Source organism: Xiphophorus maculatus, chromosome 18 (assembly GCF_002775205.1).
Source record: "Xiphophorus maculatus strain JP 163 A chromosome 18, X_maculatus-5.0-male, whole genome shotgun sequence".
Classification (NCBI taxonomy): domain Eukaryota; kingdom Metazoa; phylum Chordata; class Actinopteri; order Cyprinodontiformes; family Poeciliidae; genus Xiphophorus; species Xiphophorus maculatus.
This window is the reverse complement of record NC_036460.1, coordinates 1,626,321-1,643,687: the sequence shown is the minus strand read 5'-3', so window position 1 is coordinate 1,643,687 and position 17,367 is coordinate 1,626,321. Positions and strand designations below refer to the sequence as shown.

The following is a 17,367-nucleotide window of genomic DNA, read 5'->3' as shown; positions in this document are numbered from 1 at the left end:
GATAAAACTGAAGATAAGTTTTCCATTGGAAATTCTAATGAGTAGTTTGTGGATGTGGATTAAAATCAATTAAAAATGCAAATTACAAAAAAACCTGAGGATGAGTGGAGATGGAGTGAACCTCCATCTCCACCAAAATGTAAAGTTAGAGTAGAAGAATTTGGTCAAATCCCATCTGAGCAAATATCGTTTCTCCATGCAGGAGAAACTTTGATGACGTTGTTACCAAGAAAGACTTTTCCACAAACTTCCAAATACAATTTGGAAGATCTTCCAACATGTTGGAAGATCTTCCAACATGTTGGCCTAGGCTAACATGTGCAACTGCAACAATGTGTGGAAGTTTTCAAAGTATTGGAATATTTTCCTAAATGTCTTTCTCTAGAAGTTCATCCAAACTTTCTGGATGCTTTTCGACCTGCTGTAAAACGTGTATAGTCTTTGAAATGTCGTCGTCTCCTTGCCCCCTCCTTGTTGTCAGTCAGAGCAGGTGTGTATCAGAGTGTGTGTTTTACTACAAACTGAAGCTCTTAAAAGCAGCAGAGCAGAACCTGCAGCCGCAGGAAACCAGCTGAAGGTTGTAACATTCACTGGAACGGGGGAGGAATGGAAAATATCTCTGATTTACAAAAACAAATGATTTGTTTTCACAGTTCTGAATAATTTTCCTTTACCTGAAGTCTTTATCTCATAAAAACTGATTGTGTTATCAAGGATGAACGTTTCGCAGGTTTCATATTTCACTCTGAGCGCCTACTTTGACATCGGCCTGTTTAAGTACGTCGTTTTCCTGGTTATCATGTGTGTTTATATGTTCATTATCGGCTCCAACGTCCTGCTGATCGCGGTGATCTGTGTGAACCGGACCTTACATGAACCCATGTTCCTGTTCCTCTGCAGCCTGTTTGTGAACGAACTGTACGGCAGCTCATCATTGTTTCCCTTCCTGCTGGTCCAGATCCTCTCGGACGTTCACTCCGTTTCTGTTCCTCTCTGCTTCCTGCAGATCTTCTGTCTCTACATGTACGCGAACGTTGAGTTTTATACCCTAGCCGTCATGTCTTATGACCGATATCTGGCCATCTGCCACCCTCTGCACTACAGCACACAGATGCAGATGAGCAAAGTCAGCAGGCTGGTTGTGTTTTCTTGGTTCATTCCTCTGCTGAACATAATTGTGATGATTTCACTGAACGCGTCCTCTGGGTTGTGTGGAAACATAATCGATAAAGTTTTCTGTGTTAATTATTATGTGACAAAGTTGCTGTGCAGCGGCGCGACGGCCAGTAACGTCTACGGACTGGTCTACACCTGCTCTGTGCTGCCCAGCCTCGCCGCGCTCATCCTCTACACCTACGTGAAGATCCTGAAAGTTTGTTTTTCTGGATCCAAACAGACGCGTCAGAAAGCGATCAGCACCTGCATGCCTCACCTGGCGTCAGTCCTCAACTTCTTCTTTTGTTCTTTCTTTGAGATTCTGCAGAGTAGGTTTGACTTGAGCAGACTCCCTGCTGTCCTGCGTATTGTTTTATCTCTGTACTTTGTCACCTGTCAGCCATTTTTTAACCCGCTTGTTTACGGGTTAAAACTGGGGAAAATACGCCTGGCTTGTAAAGCTCTCTTCTTTCATCGTAGAAAACCTGCTTAAAGTTTTTAAGCTGATTTTAAAGCTTTATGAACCAGAATATTAAATAAATATTCATCTGTACTCGTATTAACTTGTGTTTTGGTTGTTTTTTAATCAATGTTGTTATAAAATAAAGTGTAATAAAAGAACACATACACTATGCAGGACAGTGAAAGGAAAACTAGGAACAAACCTGAGCTAAAAAAAAAACACACAACCTTCATGGCAGCATAAAAATGATTTGAAATGATTATTTCTTAAGATTAACATGAACAATAATAAAGCAACATTTTCAGAGGCCAACTTTGAATCTCTTTAATAATTTGATAATAATGTTTCTCATGACACAGCGGTAAAACCTTGACCCTAAATGGAAAGGAGGTAAATCTCTGCTATGTGTAACGATAAGAAGCTGCCAATCAAGATTCTTCAGCAGCATTTCTGTCATATCTGACAACGTTTGTTGATGTTTTGATTTAAGGAAACAGATGACTGGTGGACTGGTGGGTGAAGTGGGACTGCAACAATGTGTGAAAGTTTTCAAAGTATTGGAATATTTTCCTAAATGTCTTTCTCTATGAAGGCCCAACTGGCTGGGCGGCTCACGAAGCATTACACAAACATCACCAAACATAACGTTAAAATGAAATCGAGTTAGGCCAGTTTGTTTCCTGGTCTTTGAACGTCCGTTCAAACTTCGGACATGTTTGTCCAGATCAGCGTCTCCTCACCGCCCTGCATGTTTCAGATGTTTCCCTGCTTCAATACGCCTGATTCAGCTAATTCCAGTTCACCAAACACCTGAACTGGAGCCAGGAAACACCTAAAACCTGCAGGGCGACCAGAGTCGGGGACCACTGGTCTAGATAAAGTCCTGGAGCAAATTAAATACCATTGAGCAGAAAAAAGTCATGCAGAACGTAACAGAAAAGAGAGGAGATGAAATATTAAGAGGTGGCAGACATTACACGTTGGTTCAGGACAGTTTGAGGGATCTTGGAGAAATCTAGTTTATCAGACAGTAAATCAACCAGCAGCTCATCCAGAGAAATGTTCGACTCTAAATGTGTTAGAAGGGTTAATGAAGTCCTTCACCCTGAATCTCTCAGGGATAAAGAACCGACCTTTTCAAATGCAACGTGACTCTTATTACAGTGGTTTCTATGTCCTGTGTTAGCCAGGCTAATGCTAGCTGGGTATCTGATGACTAACAGGCCTTTGGTCCAGATATCGGACCGGACTCACGGTTTTAGAGTTTCCTTTGTAGTAAACAGAATATTAATATAATGATAATTATTCTTGATCATTATTTAACAACATATAATGTTTATTTCATAATTATTGTGATTTATAATTAAAACACGATGAACTGCCTCATTGCTGAAACATGATAGCAGTAAATTTAACTTGTGCTGCTGAAACCTCAGGCCTGAATGAACTGATTTAGCTGTTCAGCGTTTAAATGAACAGAGATTTTAAAATAAACACAAGATTGGTCGATTATGATTAATCTGGCTCAGATAGTTTGGAAATGACCTTTTAACCCTTCCCAGATTGGTGAGCAGCAACAGTTGCTTTTATAGTCATTGCTGATGTTTTCAGAAAATAACTCCTGTTATTTGATAATTATCAGTTAATCAATGTATCTGATCAGCAACAACCTGATATATATATTTTTTTCTCCGAAGAGTTTTTACAGCACTAGCGGCTCATATTTTTTCTACAGTAGACAGACAGGAAGGAGGGTGAGGAGAGGGGGAAGACATGGGGTAAAGGTCGTCGGGACCGGGAGTCGAACCCGCGACGTCCGCGTCGAGGACTAAGGCCTCCAAACGTGGGGCGTGCTAACCCGCTGCACCACCACAGCACGCCCCAACAACCTGATATTTTTATCTGTTATTCTTTATACAATCAGATGGATTTTCTATTTAAAATCAGGATTTTGTTTAATTCCAGAAACATTTACAAGGAAAATCACTTAATGAATATTGACATTTATCAGATTACAGTTTTACTTGGGTATTTAGCTCAACATTATGAACAAACACTAAAAAGAGCAGATTACTTTCGACCAAAGAAAAGGGTTCTGCAGGTGATCTGGATCTTATTCAGTTTGAGTCCGTACAGCAGCGGGTTCAGAAGAGGCTGGCAGGTGACAAAATATAAAGATAAAATAATACGAATCACGTTGGGAACTCTGCTCATGTCAAACCTGCTCTGCAGCACCGCGAAGAACGAGCCGAAAGAGAAGTTAATGAGTGAGGCCAGGTGAGGCGTGCAGGTGCTGACGGCTTTCTGCCGGGTCTCTTTGGATCCAGAAAAACACACCTGCAGGATCTTCACGTAGGTGTAGAGGATGAGCGCGGCGAGGCCGAAGAGCACAGAGAAGGTGTAGACCAGTCCGTAGACGTTACTGGCTGTCGCTCCGCTGCAGGACAACAACGCAATGTAATAATTGTTGCAGAAAACTCTGTCGATGACGTTCCCACACGGCGCAGAGGAGACATTCAGCCAAATCATGCCCACAATGACAACGAATGGGAGACACCATGACAGCACCACCAGCTTAACGACCATGCTGAGGGACATCTGTGTGCTGTAGTGCAGAGGGTGGCAGATGGCCAGATATCGGTCATAAGACATGACGGCTAGGTTATAAAACTCAACATTTACGTACATGTAGAGACAGAAGATCTGCAGGAAGCAGAGAGGAACAGAAACGGAGTGAACGTCCGAGAGAATCTGGACCAGCAGGAAGGGAAACAATGATGAGCTGCCGTACAGTTCGTTCACAAACAGGCTGCAGAGGAACAGGAACATGGGTTCATGTAAGGTCCGGTTCACACAGATCACCGCGATCAGCAGGACGTTGGAGCCGATAATGAACATATAAACACACATGATAACCAGGAAAACGACGTACTTAAACAGGCCGATGTCAAAGTAGGCGCTCAGAGTGAAATATGAAACCTGCGATACGTTCATTACCTCTGCACTTTTATAAAGACAGAGGAGGTGAATGATCAAGGTTAAAGTGTTTCAGAGAAAACTTAATAGGAATCTTCACAACGGAGATTTATTCTTCATTTTCCAGGTTTAAAATCTCATTTTTGTGCAGCAGAGACACAGACTGAGGTTCACAGCAGCAGAAACAAATAAAATCCAGAGAAAACTGACAGGCATGAGAGAAACACAGCAAACAGAGATTTAAACCCTGACAGACTGATTCACTCACAACAACATTAAAACAGGTGAAAACTCATTAGAAGTTTCACTGAAACAAAACGTTAAGGCAAAGCTTCATTACAAACAGCAAAACAATTACTCATGAAAAACCCACATGATTTTTCTCTACAGTCATTAACACAGAGGCGCTTTATGGTTAAAATATTTCCAGCTAACTGGCTGGAGCCTCAGTCTGAAGCTGCTCTGCCTCCTTTAAATGCTCTTCACTCCCACAGCGCCACGAATTTCCAACACAACTGAAAAACACACATCGGTCCCCGAACGTCTCCTGGCCACGGCCTGTAAACAGCGTTAGCTTCTGAGTGAGGAACCGAACATGTGAAGGAACGTGTTTTTATTCACTATTCAGGAATTATTACATCCGTTTAGCATCATACACTGTTCAATTTTATTTTTTTATAAATACATTTTTTCTCATGTTCCCTCCAACTTTTTAAGGTCCACCTATCGCCCCCTGGTGGCTGGAGTCAAAACGCACTCATCATGAACTTCATGTGAACTTCAGCCTATAAATGGTTAATACAAATTATTATTTTTATACAGCTGTATTTTTTTTAATGGATAACTATTTATAAAAGTATTTTTTGTGTGGGGACCAACAAAGTGTCATAAATATACATACAGGATGCAGTGACGTGCGGTCAGGGGAGGCAGGTGAGGCAGTGCCTCACCTGCCATCATGGAAAGAAAGAAAATATATAATCATAAAGTAATTTAAATTGTTATATTCATCCGGTGGTTTGTACTAAAAAATATTTATTTTTCATGTAGCTTCACCAATTTCGATTTTTATTTGTTCAAAATGGCTGAATTTTCTTATTTTCCCATTCAAATGCTTGGAAGCGATGCCGGTGAGGCAGCAGCGAGCTCTGCCTCACCTTGGATTGCGCAACCCCTGGCTCTGCGCTGGCTGCTAAGCGGAGAGAGCATGTTGCTGTACGGCGTCAATAAAATGGTTTAAACAAATTTAATATGTGAACTTATTTCCAATAATTTAGCTTATGTATATAATGTACAGTGCTTTTTGTCACCAACTGTGTTTGTGTAACGTGTTTCGTGTAATGAGCGATTATAAACGGCAGAGAACAGGTTCGAGGTGAGGCAGGCAGTTCTCTTGCCTCATGGCAGGGGGCGCTCAAGATCCCAGACGTTCGTCTTGTTCACTCCTCAACTGCCGAGTAAGTGACAGCGAGCTAGGCTAAACGATTCGGGAAGCAAGTCAAGTGCAGCGATAGATTATAATAGAGATAGTGATTTTTTTCCTCTCGCTTATCCCGACTTTCGACATGGATGACTACATTACAACACTAAAAAAGTTTTCTCAAGTGGACTTTCAATCGAAGCAGGTAAGACAGTAATAACATTTATTTTGTTTTGTTTTTTAAGGAAATGTGTGTTTTGTGAGCTACAGTTTGTATGTGTAAGGATGCAGAAGTGAAACATAACCTGTAAACTGCTGTCAATCTATGCATCTATTTGCAAATCTGATTCTGATGACGTCAGTGCCTCACCAGCTATGAACCTCACCGCACGTCACTGACAGGATGAAATTATCACGATCCATTGGTGTCTGATCTGTTTCTGATTGTTTAGATCTTAATTTAACTATTCATTTTTTATTGTTTATGTATTTTAATAAAGAGTGAATTATTTTTGGTAAAAAACATGTCAGAAAGAAAATTACTAAATATGTTGAAGGGTTTTACTGGATTTTCTTCTGGGATGTTCGTGAGTGGAATCGGTTCTGTGGTGTGTTGCTGCTGGACTCACGAACCGACCGAACCTGTTGGACTTTTATCGGCTCTGTGGTCACAGAGGTTTGGAAAATCGGCCCACAATCCTTAAATGGTGTGAACCAGACCTAAAACTCACAAGCTCCTCTCCTCTCGTCTCTCCACTGCCCTAACGCTCTCTGACTCTGGTCGCTATGGTAACGTTTACATATCCCTTCAAAATAAGATACAGATGCGCCACAAAAACGAACATTTTACTTTGGTGAAAACTTTAACTCAGGATAACGACTAATGGAGCCCTGAGCTTGTTTCTCTGCAACCAGACGGTCCATCTGGGAGAGATGAGAGACGATGAGACCGGAAGTGTTGCTGATGCTCAGGGTTCTTGGTCTCTAGTGGAGAAGCAGCTTGAAGCTTCATTGCCTCATTAACATCCGGTCACCATATCATGCAGAGCTTGGACTGTGGGAATCACCTGCCGGGATAAATCCATCCTCCTGGCTCTTCTCTGGGTCTTTTCCCTTCACAAAGAAACTTTACAAACAATCTGATCCGTTTCTGGCTCATTTTGCTGCTTGTGGCTCCATGTTGGCGGCAAGACGGAACCGAGAGAATCCGGTTAAAGGATTTTCAAAATAAAAGATCCTCCAGACTCACATAATACATGAAATGGAAATATTTAATTATTTCTTGCGCGGCCCGGTACCAATTGTTTGGGGGTTGGGGACCACTGCCTTAGAAGACAGATATTCATAAGCAATAGCTAAGACTGAAAATTGGCTATAATCAGGTGCCTCAATCTGTATCACTATTATTGTTACCTCCACTCTTATCTTTAGAGATAGGCACCAAACCCCTTTACCCAAGAACTAAAATTGTATTGTTGTGTTATATTGTTAACATTATCATTGTTACTGCTGTTGTTGAGCCTCATTATATTTTATAAATATATACTGCTCAAAAAAATAAAGGGAACACTTTAAGTGTTAAACACCTGTTTAAGTGTTCCCTTTATTTTGTTGAGCAGTGTATATTCCTAAACTTCCACCAGTGATGCCCCCTGCAGCTGTGGGTGTCTTTCAGACATAATAAAAGACGGCGGACATGAGCGTCTGCTCAGTCGTAGGGAGGGGGAATCCGCCGACGTTTCCACACCGACTGGGAGAAGGAAACCGTGTTTTAATGAACCTCCAGTGTTCAGAGAGCTTCATGCTGCAGATGTTGGCTCTTTTCTCCAGTTACTGTTGACTCAAACCTTCAGGCTGATCATGACTGAATGATTGAAAATCCTCACAGATTGTTGTCAGTATTATTACGCTGTATCCAACATGTAGGATGGAGTTTGTGGTAAAAATCAGTTTTGTTGGTGAAATTGTTTAACTAAAGGAAGTTTTTCATGCTCTAACTGAAATGTCATGATGGTAAACTCTTCACAGGTTTTATTCTTCTTCCTGACTGCTTATATTGACTCTGGGGTTCTGGCGTATTTATATTTCACTGCTGTTTTGCTTTTGTATATTTTAATCATCGTTTCCAACGTCCTGCTGATCGCGGTGATCTGTGTGAACCGGAGCTTACATGAACCCATGTACATGTTCCTCTGCAGCCTGTTTGTGAACGAACTGTACGGCAGCTCAGGCTTGTTTCCCTTCCTGCTGGTTCAGATCCTCTCTCATCTTCACTCAGTTGCTGCTCCGTTCTGCTTGCTTCAGGTTTTTATCGTCCATTCGTACGGGGCTGTTGAATTTCTAAGCCTAGCTGTCATGTCGTATGACCGCTACCTCGCTATCTGCTACCCTCTGCAGTACAACACCAGGATGACACCAACCAAGATCGCAGCACTCATCGCTGTGAGCTGGCTGTATCCGTTTGTTGTGATGTCCTTCTCTATGACTCTGATACCAGTGAAGCTGTGTAGGAACCAGATTAACAAAGTCTACTGTGACATGCACTCTCTGGTCAAACTGGCCTGTTCAGATGCAGCATTAACCAACATTTATGGACTCATTGCTACGTTCAGCACCATCTTCATCTCTTTGCTCCTGATCCTCTACAGCTACATCAAGATCCTGGCTGTGTGTTTCTCTGGGTCCAAACAGACCCGTCAGAAGGCTGTGAACACCTGCACACCTCACCTGGCCTCCATCTTGAACTTCACCTGTGCTGGGAGTTTTGAGATTTCCCAGAGCAGATTTGATATGAGTTTTCTGCCAAATGTTCTGCGGATTTTTCTGTCGCTTTACTTCCTGACTGCCCAGCCTCTTTTTAACCCGCTGATGTACGGCCTGAAGATGTCAAAAATCAGAAATATTTGTAAAAGTCTAATTATGAATACAGACTACTGACATGGTTTTTATTGTATTCAACAACCAATACAAACTGACATATTATAGAAATAATACTAAGGTTTTTAGTGGCAGATTGTGAACCTTAAAACAAATCAAATCAGTAATGAAATAGTTATTTATTTTTAAGCAAAGGATAATTATATTCAAAAATATGTATTTTATATACAAAAAGACTATAGAATGTTCAGTTTTAATGTGTATCAAAAAGTGTAACAGTGGAGAAATACATGACAATAAAAATTTTCTTGGAAAAACTCAACTATCATCTGACTGTTCTTTAAGTTCTGCATTTCAACCATTATGATTATGAAGAGAGATTAAACGCTAAAACAATAATTTTCACTGTTTACCTAATCAATCAATGGACTTGATATAAAAATATCCGGTAAATGGAGAGAGGCAGAAGATAAAGATAACTTCTTCCTTGCTCTGGCCTAATTAAAAGATGTAAAGAGTCTTTATGCATAGAGGTGAATCATCAAACCTACAATTTTTGTCACCTTGTGCACAAAATGGATGGATAAGATATTTACTGCTGAATTCACAAAATTACAATGCAACTTTTAGTCAAGAGGTGGGGCGTTACGTTTTAGTTCTGACAGATGATTTATGGTGTTCAAGCTTCCTCAGTGAATAAAAGTTGATGAAATTATAGCCAAGAGTGAATGAAAGGTGTGATGCTATTTACGTTCATTCTAAATATATGTTTTCCCCTATATATTATTACAGGAAATAAATAAATGTAATTTAATATTACTCTACATTCCTCGCTGTATGTTCAAGTCAAAGCAGTTAGAGGTTCATTAGCCTGCTAACAAGTGCAGGATATCCACCTTTATTCTTTGTTAAAGAAATCATGAACACATTTGAATAGATCTGTGGCACTAGATTGAGCCTGTGTCCTAAAGCCTCTCTAAATTGGCCTTAGATACGGTGACCTATTCTGGTTGTTGTTCAGGGTGTCCAGCCTTTCACAAATACCTGGTGTTCATAGGCCTCAGGTCTCCCAGGACCCTGGAAGGATAAGTGGACATGAATGATGGATGGATGTTCTGGAATGGGTCCAGACTTCCTACTTCAGTCTCACATGGCGTTTTAGACAAACCAACTCTGGGCTCCACTTCCTCCCACACAGGGTTTAAAAAGGACAACCTGTACATCTCCTTGTTCGCTGATCATCTCTCCAAGATTTGACTTCAGATCTTCTCAGATACTGTTCCTAAGCTTTCTCAAGGATTTCTTTATGATACCTACCATATAACCCTTTGCTTCTGAGTGGTTTGAGGGCTGACTGCACCTTTATCGGTCTGTATGCCCGAATGGTCTGAAGACAAACAGACACACCTGAATCAATGGAATTCAACAACAGAAAACATGTTGTTGGTCCCCAAGGAGCTTGATGATTGCCCACTGTCTGGATCTTCCTCCAGATACAATTAAAACTCTCTTTGCTTCCTAAGGTGTTTCAGAATAAACCTATCCTGCAACTCTCTGTGCTGGACTTCCTGCAGCAACTTAACTATCCACAGGTGCTGCTGGTCATCTTCTCCAAAGCCATTATTCAGTCTGTCTTATGTTTGTCCAGGATCAGTTTGGAAGATGAACTGAACTGTGTGAACCCAAACAGACTTTGCACTTCGCTTTGGGATTTGAAGATGACCATCAAACAATCAACCTTTTTATTATGTTATTGTTGTTACCCTTTCAAGTTGTACCACAACACTAAACCTACAACACCCCTCAACCCAATAAGGTGAAGTAAATATTATGGATGTGATGGACAGAAGGATGTATTAATATTCTTTTTACTATCATTATTAGTAGTAGTACTATGAAAATTACTAATATTACTCGTGGTTGTGTTTACACGACGGCAGCCACAGCGGGAAGACAACCTGTCGCCAGGCTACATAACAAAACAGATTTTATATTTCTTTCTCTCCTAGACTTTCTGAACTTCAATAAACTTCTGTTAATGATGTCCCACTGCAGCTGTGGGTGTCTTAAAAACAAAATAAAACACCACAGACATTCCCATTTTGGAGGAAGTCACCGGTGTGACCAAGAGGACTGTGGGAAGGAAGGTGTTGGTCTCTGTGTGCTAATGAATCTCCATTGTCAAAAGAACTTCAACTGCAGAAGATGCTGTAGATGTCGGCTCCTTTTTCCAGATACCATTGACTCAAACCTTCAGCCTGATCATGACTGAATGATTGAAAATCCTCACAGATTGTTGTCAGTATTATTACGCTGTATCCAACATGTAGTATGGAGTTTGTGGTTAAATTCAGTTTCTTTCACTAAAGGAAACTTTTAACATTATAATCAAACTATTGGGAATGTGAATCCTTATAATGACAAACTCTTCACAGGTTTTATTCTTCTTCCTGACTGCTTATATTGACTCTGGGGTTCTGGCGTATTTATATTTCACTGCTGTTTTGCTTTTGTATATTTTAATCATCGTTTCCAACGTCCTGCTGATCGCGGTGATCTGTGTGAACCGGAGCTTACATGAACCCATGTACATGTTCCTCTGCAGCCTGTTTGTGAACGAACTGTACGGCAGCTCAGGCTTGTTTCCCTTCCTGCTGGTTCAGATCCTCTCTCATCTTCACTCAGTTGCTGCTCCGTTCTGCTTGCTTCAGGTTTTTATCGTCCATTCGTACGGGGCTGTTGAATTTCTAAACCTAGCTGTCATGTCGTATGACCGCTACCTCGCTATCTGCTACCCTCTGCAGTACAACACCAGGATGACACCAACCAAGATCGCAGCACTCATCGCTGTGAGCTGGCTGTATCCGTTTGTGGCGATGTCCTTCATGATGTCTCTGATACCAGTGAAGCTGTGTAGGAACCAGATTAATAAAGTCTACTGTGACATGCACTCTCTGGTCAAACTGGCCTGTTCAGATGCAGCATTAACCAACATTTATGGACTCATTGCTACGTTCAGCACCATCTTCATCTCTTTGCTCCTGATCCTCTACAGCTACATCAAGATCCTGGCTGTGTGTTTCTCTGGGTCCAAACAGACCCGTCAGAAGGCTGTGAACACCTGCACACCTCACCTGGCCTCCATCTTGAACTTTTCCTGCGGTGGGAGTTTTGAGATTTCCCAGAGCAGATTTGATATGAGTTTTCTGCCAAATGTTCTGCGGATTTTTCTGTCGCTTTACTTCCTGACTGCCCAGCCTCTTTTTAACCCGCTGATGTACGGCCTGAAGATGTCAAAAATCAGAAATATTTGTAAAAGTCTAATTATGAATTCTGAATATTTTAAAAAAGCATAATACATAAGAATAAAAGTAATGTTTTTAGTGCCTGGTGTTCACATTTATATCAAATCCAAGATTTTACTGGTTCTACATATATGACTTCCAACTCCAGAGGATTTTTAAAACATCTTTAAAAAGATTTCATTAAACCGTTTTTTTCCTCTAACATGTCTTAAGCACAAAAAGACAGAGGAAAGCATTTTAGAAAGATTCCCAGAAGAAAGTCTGATAATTTTAGTATAATGTAAAACCAACTGAAAGGTGGTTTTTAGTTTTTAGAAAAGCTGCATCTATAACTTTTAAATTAAATCCAATGTTTATCAAAATGGTGCAAAAGTGGAGAAAAATATGAGAATAAAGAATTTCTTCCTGGATAAATGTGAGTTTCATCTGGCTGCTCTCTAACATCTTTAGATCAACCATAATGATTTATTTTTTTGTTTGTTTTTGCAGATTCTTCTCAGAAAGTTATTGTAGAGAAATTTATTGTTTATAATTTGTGTTTGTTCTGGTAAATATAGAGAAGTCATGCATAGAGCTGTCAGACAGCGTAAACATGCACAGAGGTGGATCTGGTCATTGTAACAAACTGGATCTGGGTTTGGTCCAAAGATTTACACTGAGGGTAACCAAAAAAGGCAAGATACGAATCCCTGACTCTATTTATAGTTTACAGTTTATGCTGAGGTAAGAACCAAACATCAGAAACTGTGTCTCTGCATAAAGAGAGACTGACTTGATAGTTTATTGGAGATTCGTCTAGTTTCAACCCTGAGATCCCTTCAGACCCAGTGCACAGATTTTAAATTTCCTTGTCAACATGGTAAAAAAAAAAAAAAAAAAACTTTCTTTGTTCAGTTAAGTCTGTGTAAATAGTGTAATCTTCATAAAGCTCTAACATTGACCTTTTGAAGGTGACAATGTGTACAACATGTTGGTACCAAGGCCTGGCACTGTAACAAATGTTTCTGCGTGATAAACTGCAATAGATGATAATGTTGCTTTGAGACCACTTCAAGGAATATAATGGCAATAATGGTATAATAATGCAAGAATACATTCTCAAAGATCAATAAATCTTAATTTCTAATGAACATTTACCACCAAATTTATAAACAAAACAACAGAAACAGCAAATCAAACGAATTATGAAGTTTCTGTAAACAAATCTGTCCTTAAAAAAAGGTTTAGTTGAAACCAAAGCACCAGACTGAAGACTTTCATCATCTGGTTTTTAGCATAGAGAGAAAAGAGAAAAATTATAAATCATGCAAATAGAAATTATTGAGGTTGGTTTAATTTATCATGCCATGAATTGATCTACTGATTATTGCAACAGACATATTGGTCAGATTTGGATGAATCTTAGCTGAATCATAAGAGAGTTCTCAAAGAAATATGAACAGTTCAGATCACACAACTACCTGGGTGACAACTGGCTTTTGTTGTCACCCAGGACCAGTTGATATGGAAAAACCTCCAGTTACAGGTTCTGTTAACCCAAGACTCTCAGAGACAGGACACTATGAAACTCAACATTTACTGTGTTCTAGTGAAAAATAATAGCCGTCCGACATCCGTTTTTTCTTCAGCATAGACTTCCTGTCTCTTAATAGGAGTGAACTCATGATGAAGTTGTGTTAGTCTCAAAGCGTAGGCCTGTCGGATCACAGAATGGGGTCAGTGGGATGTTGAGCCACTTAGTGCAGAGAGGTGGCCATCTTTCATCAGTCAGTGACCACAGACCTCCAGCACTCTTGTGGTGTTGAGATTAGCCAGAGAGCAAAGCAAAATCAACTTCATGGATTTAGTTTTCACTGTGAGCAGCTGGATCTAAGCTTCATTTCTCCTGTCTTTCGTGCATCTTTGGGGCGATGGTGTTGATGGTGGCAGGAGTTCGTCCTGTAGCAGGAGGGTTGGTAGTTCAAGCTCCCGTCTTTGTTGTTGTGTCCTTGGGTAAAAGGCTTCGCCGACGCACCTGCTGGTGGTCAGAAGGGCTGATGGCGCCGGTGCCTGTCAGACTGCCTCAGGGCAGCACTGGCTACTATCTAGTAGCCATCAGCATGGTAATGTGTGCATGAATGGGAATGACTGATTTCATTGTAAATCGTCTTAGTTTCCCAAAAAGCAACTATGCAGGTCAGATTTCATTTCATCTTCAAACCCAAACTATCAATCTCACATAGCTAAGTTTTCATTGACCGTATAATTGCACAATTTGACATTTAAAAAATAAATTTGCTTAATGGAAACACAAAAAATCCAAAAGAAAATTCTTGTTTTTTGATTAAAAAATGTTGCCCCTTTGATGAGGCTGTATCAGGATTGGTTTATTTCACAAAACTGCAATGGGAACTTTTTCCTTATCACACGAGTCACATGATCAACAACTGGATCTTGCCGCTGGCGCAAACAACGAAGACGACAGGAAGTCGTTGGAGGATGATGGTGCAAAATGATTTTTAATGACTTGTCACATGAACAAATGTGCTTCTGTGTGATTTTAATTGGGTTTCTAATTTCATGGAAACACAATTGCAAAATTTTGTTTTCTCAACATTAGTGGAATACTGACAAAATTTATTAAGGAAATACAGCTAAGAAGAGAAACTCCGCTGTCATTAGCTGAATTGTCAGCTAAACACTGATGACACTTCTAAGATTACTATAATAAAAGATTTTTATCATGCTCCTTTTTATTAGACAATCTTCTCTTCCTCGTTTTGGTTAAAAATTCACAAACTGAAGACAGAAAGGGAGGATTTTAAATATGCTGGGTTAACATGAAGCTTTGGGGTAAAACACCTAAAATGATTTGAGACTTTAGGAAAGTTCAGTTTTCAGTTTGATAGAAACATAATCAGTTTATGTCTGTTTCAACTGGCAGACATAAAGGTGACTGAAAAGACTCCCAATCACCAGATTATGTTGCTAAAACTAAAATTATTTTAAAAGTTATATGGTGAGTTGCATCACTGATGAATAAAGTTTGTCCTTGTTTTGCCATCCGTCCTCGTTTAAGCACAGCAGAGAATAAACACCCAACGCAGCAACCTGGAGCTGATTGGTGGTAACCATGGCAACAGCAGAGCATCCTCTCCTGGTTTCTCCCACTGCTGGCTGCACTAATTGTCCTGTGTCCTAATGTCCACACAGAGACGCCCTCTGGGCCTGGCGTTGTGCTCCAAATGGTGAAGCTGGGGATCTCAGCAGGGGCTCATTAACGATACGACACAGTTAGCATGATGTAACCGTACAGATGACCTCCCACGGTGACCTTGACAGCACCCTGCAGCTCAGAGTGGTTTCATCTGTTACCGCAGTTTAATGACCCAGAAAAAGAAAGTAATGGATGCAATCTGAAAAGCTCGAACAGAGCAGGCCTTCCACAAATAAACTCCTACTCTGAACTTCTGCTGCCATTTTATTAAAAAATTATTTTTACTTGTAGGTTATTTTTTGGACACCTCTTTGAAAGGATCTTACTGCTGATAGCAACTTTTTATGACTGTACCAATGCAACAGGACTAGAGTTCCCATAATGCTTTTCGGCACAGAATGCCTGTACTGTACATGTTCCAGGGCTTCCAGTAAAACATGTTGTGATCATCCAGCGTCCTCGTTATGCAGTACCGGCCTCTGGGTTTGGGTGGGATCATGGTATGGGCTTGTCTCGTGGCAAAGCTCATTTCCTTTTTATCTACACTACTGCATTATATGTGGTATGACAGTTGGGTTACTAAACTTCATAACTTCTCATTCATGCTGCCAGCACTTTGCCAGAAAAGAGCAGGACCTCTGGCCGGGTCTCAGGGAAAGTTGTTCCTCTTTGCATCTTCACCGTTTTCTGGTCCCGTCAACTCTCTGCTGCTTACATCTGGATGCTTCTGCTACTTTGGCTCCATTGGAAACCTTTAGACTGATCTTTGTTTCAACTAACCCCTCAATCCAGTGGCTTCCTGGTCATAATACACACAGAGTTTCTGCATGTGGGCCTCATTTCTGCCTCTGAGTTGGTCCAAAGACCCCAGGACCTTCTACAGGCTCCTGGTGTGGCTGTCTGAACTCTTAGCAACCATCAAAGTAGCATCTGCTTCCCAACACTTTCCTTCTGTTGTGTAGGTTTGAAAGGCATTGGGAGTTATCTGCTTAGATTGGGAATTCTCAAAAAACACCAACAAAGTTGGATGTAGGCACAGAGTGGGAAAGTTCACCTTGACGGAGGAATGGGAAAGAAAGATCGGTACCGTGACATGAAGGGATTGTTGGAACATCCAACCAGCTCTGATGGACTCGCTTGTGTTAGTCTGCTACTATGTAGCTCCGGTGTGTTAATGGGGGAATGAGTGGATGGAGTGTAAAGTGCTTTGGAGTTCTCCGGACTAGATAAAGAGCTATAAAGGAGCATGCCATTTCTACTTTTTGTTAGCATACAAAGTTTTCCAACGTCACTTCTTCAGAAGCCATTGTGTGACAGCCGTCCACAATGAGCCTGGTCCTGCTGGAGATTTCCTCCTGTTAAAGAGGAGTTTCTCCTCTCCACTGTCACTACATGCTTGTCCATGAATGCCTTAAATAATAAACTGAACATGACTGCGTTATTTGAGTCGGACTGGGTGCGTCACCAGATTGAATTGACTTTTCATTTTAAAATGCCTTGAGATGATATGTTGTAAATTTACACTATAGAAATTAAGTAACTTTAATCAAACATTATTAACAGTTACATATTTATGGTTTTTGTTCTACAGTTATGTGCAAATATTGACCAGTTTAAAAAAATGATATTTGTTGATCAATATGTATCTTTACTCACGCAATGTTTGGTGCGACCCACAGATTGAAACATTCCTTACTTTTGTTTCTTTTTTTAGTATCTGATAACAAGGGCCTGGACTCAAACATCCTGCTTTGATCTGTGTTTGTTTCAAACATCCACAAAGCTTTAATTTCACATTTTTTGCATAAGGTGTGTACGTTGTCAACAGCTACATAAGGACGTTTTTAATCCGTTTTTTTATACTTTAGGATCCAGCGAAGCCTTTGCTGCTTAGCGTCTTGGTTTGGTTGCGCAGCGCTTTGTCTCCGTGGGGGGTTGGACCTCCAGCAGAGTCAAAGAGACAGTATAAAGATGC

At 40.6% G+C, this 17,367-nt stretch overlaps 5 protein-coding genes across 5 annotated transcripts in view; 3 read left to right on the top strand and 2 right to left on the bottom strand.

The window, feature by feature from the left end:
- LOC102217830 (olfactory receptor 52K1-like) overlaps positions 1-17,367 on the bottom strand; it is a 46,014-nt gene that overhangs the window by 7,406 nt on the left and 21,241 nt on the right. The window lies entirely within an intron of this gene.
- Positions 713-1,648, top strand: LOC106700270 (olfactory receptor 10A3-like). Its single transcript, XM_014475420.2, has one exon. The coding sequence runs from the start codon at positions 716-718 to the stop codon at positions 1,646-1,648; it is 933 nt and encodes a 310-aa protein (XP_014330906.1). The 5' UTR covers positions 713-715.
- On the bottom strand, positions 3,689-6,237 carry LOC102223261 (olfactory receptor 490-like). The gene is made up of 2 exons (XM_023352071.1): positions 6,205-6,237; positions 3,689-4,615 (listed from the first exon to the last, which is right to left on the bottom strand). Exons 1-2 carry the CDS (start codon positions 6,235-6,237, stop codon positions 3,689-3,691), a joined length of 960 nt encoding a protein of 319 aa, XP_023207839.1.
- On the top strand, positions 8,022-8,951 carry LOC111612077 (olfactory receptor 11A1-like). The gene has a single exon (XM_023352076.1). The coding sequence runs from the start codon at positions 8,022-8,024 to the stop codon at positions 8,949-8,951; it is 930 nt and encodes a 309-aa protein (XP_023207844.1).
- LOC111612075 (olfactory receptor 11A1-like) lies at positions 11,309-12,247 on the top strand. The gene has a single exon (XM_023352072.1). The coding sequence runs from the start codon at positions 11,309-11,311 to the stop codon at positions 12,245-12,247; it is 939 nt and encodes a 312-aa protein (XP_023207840.1).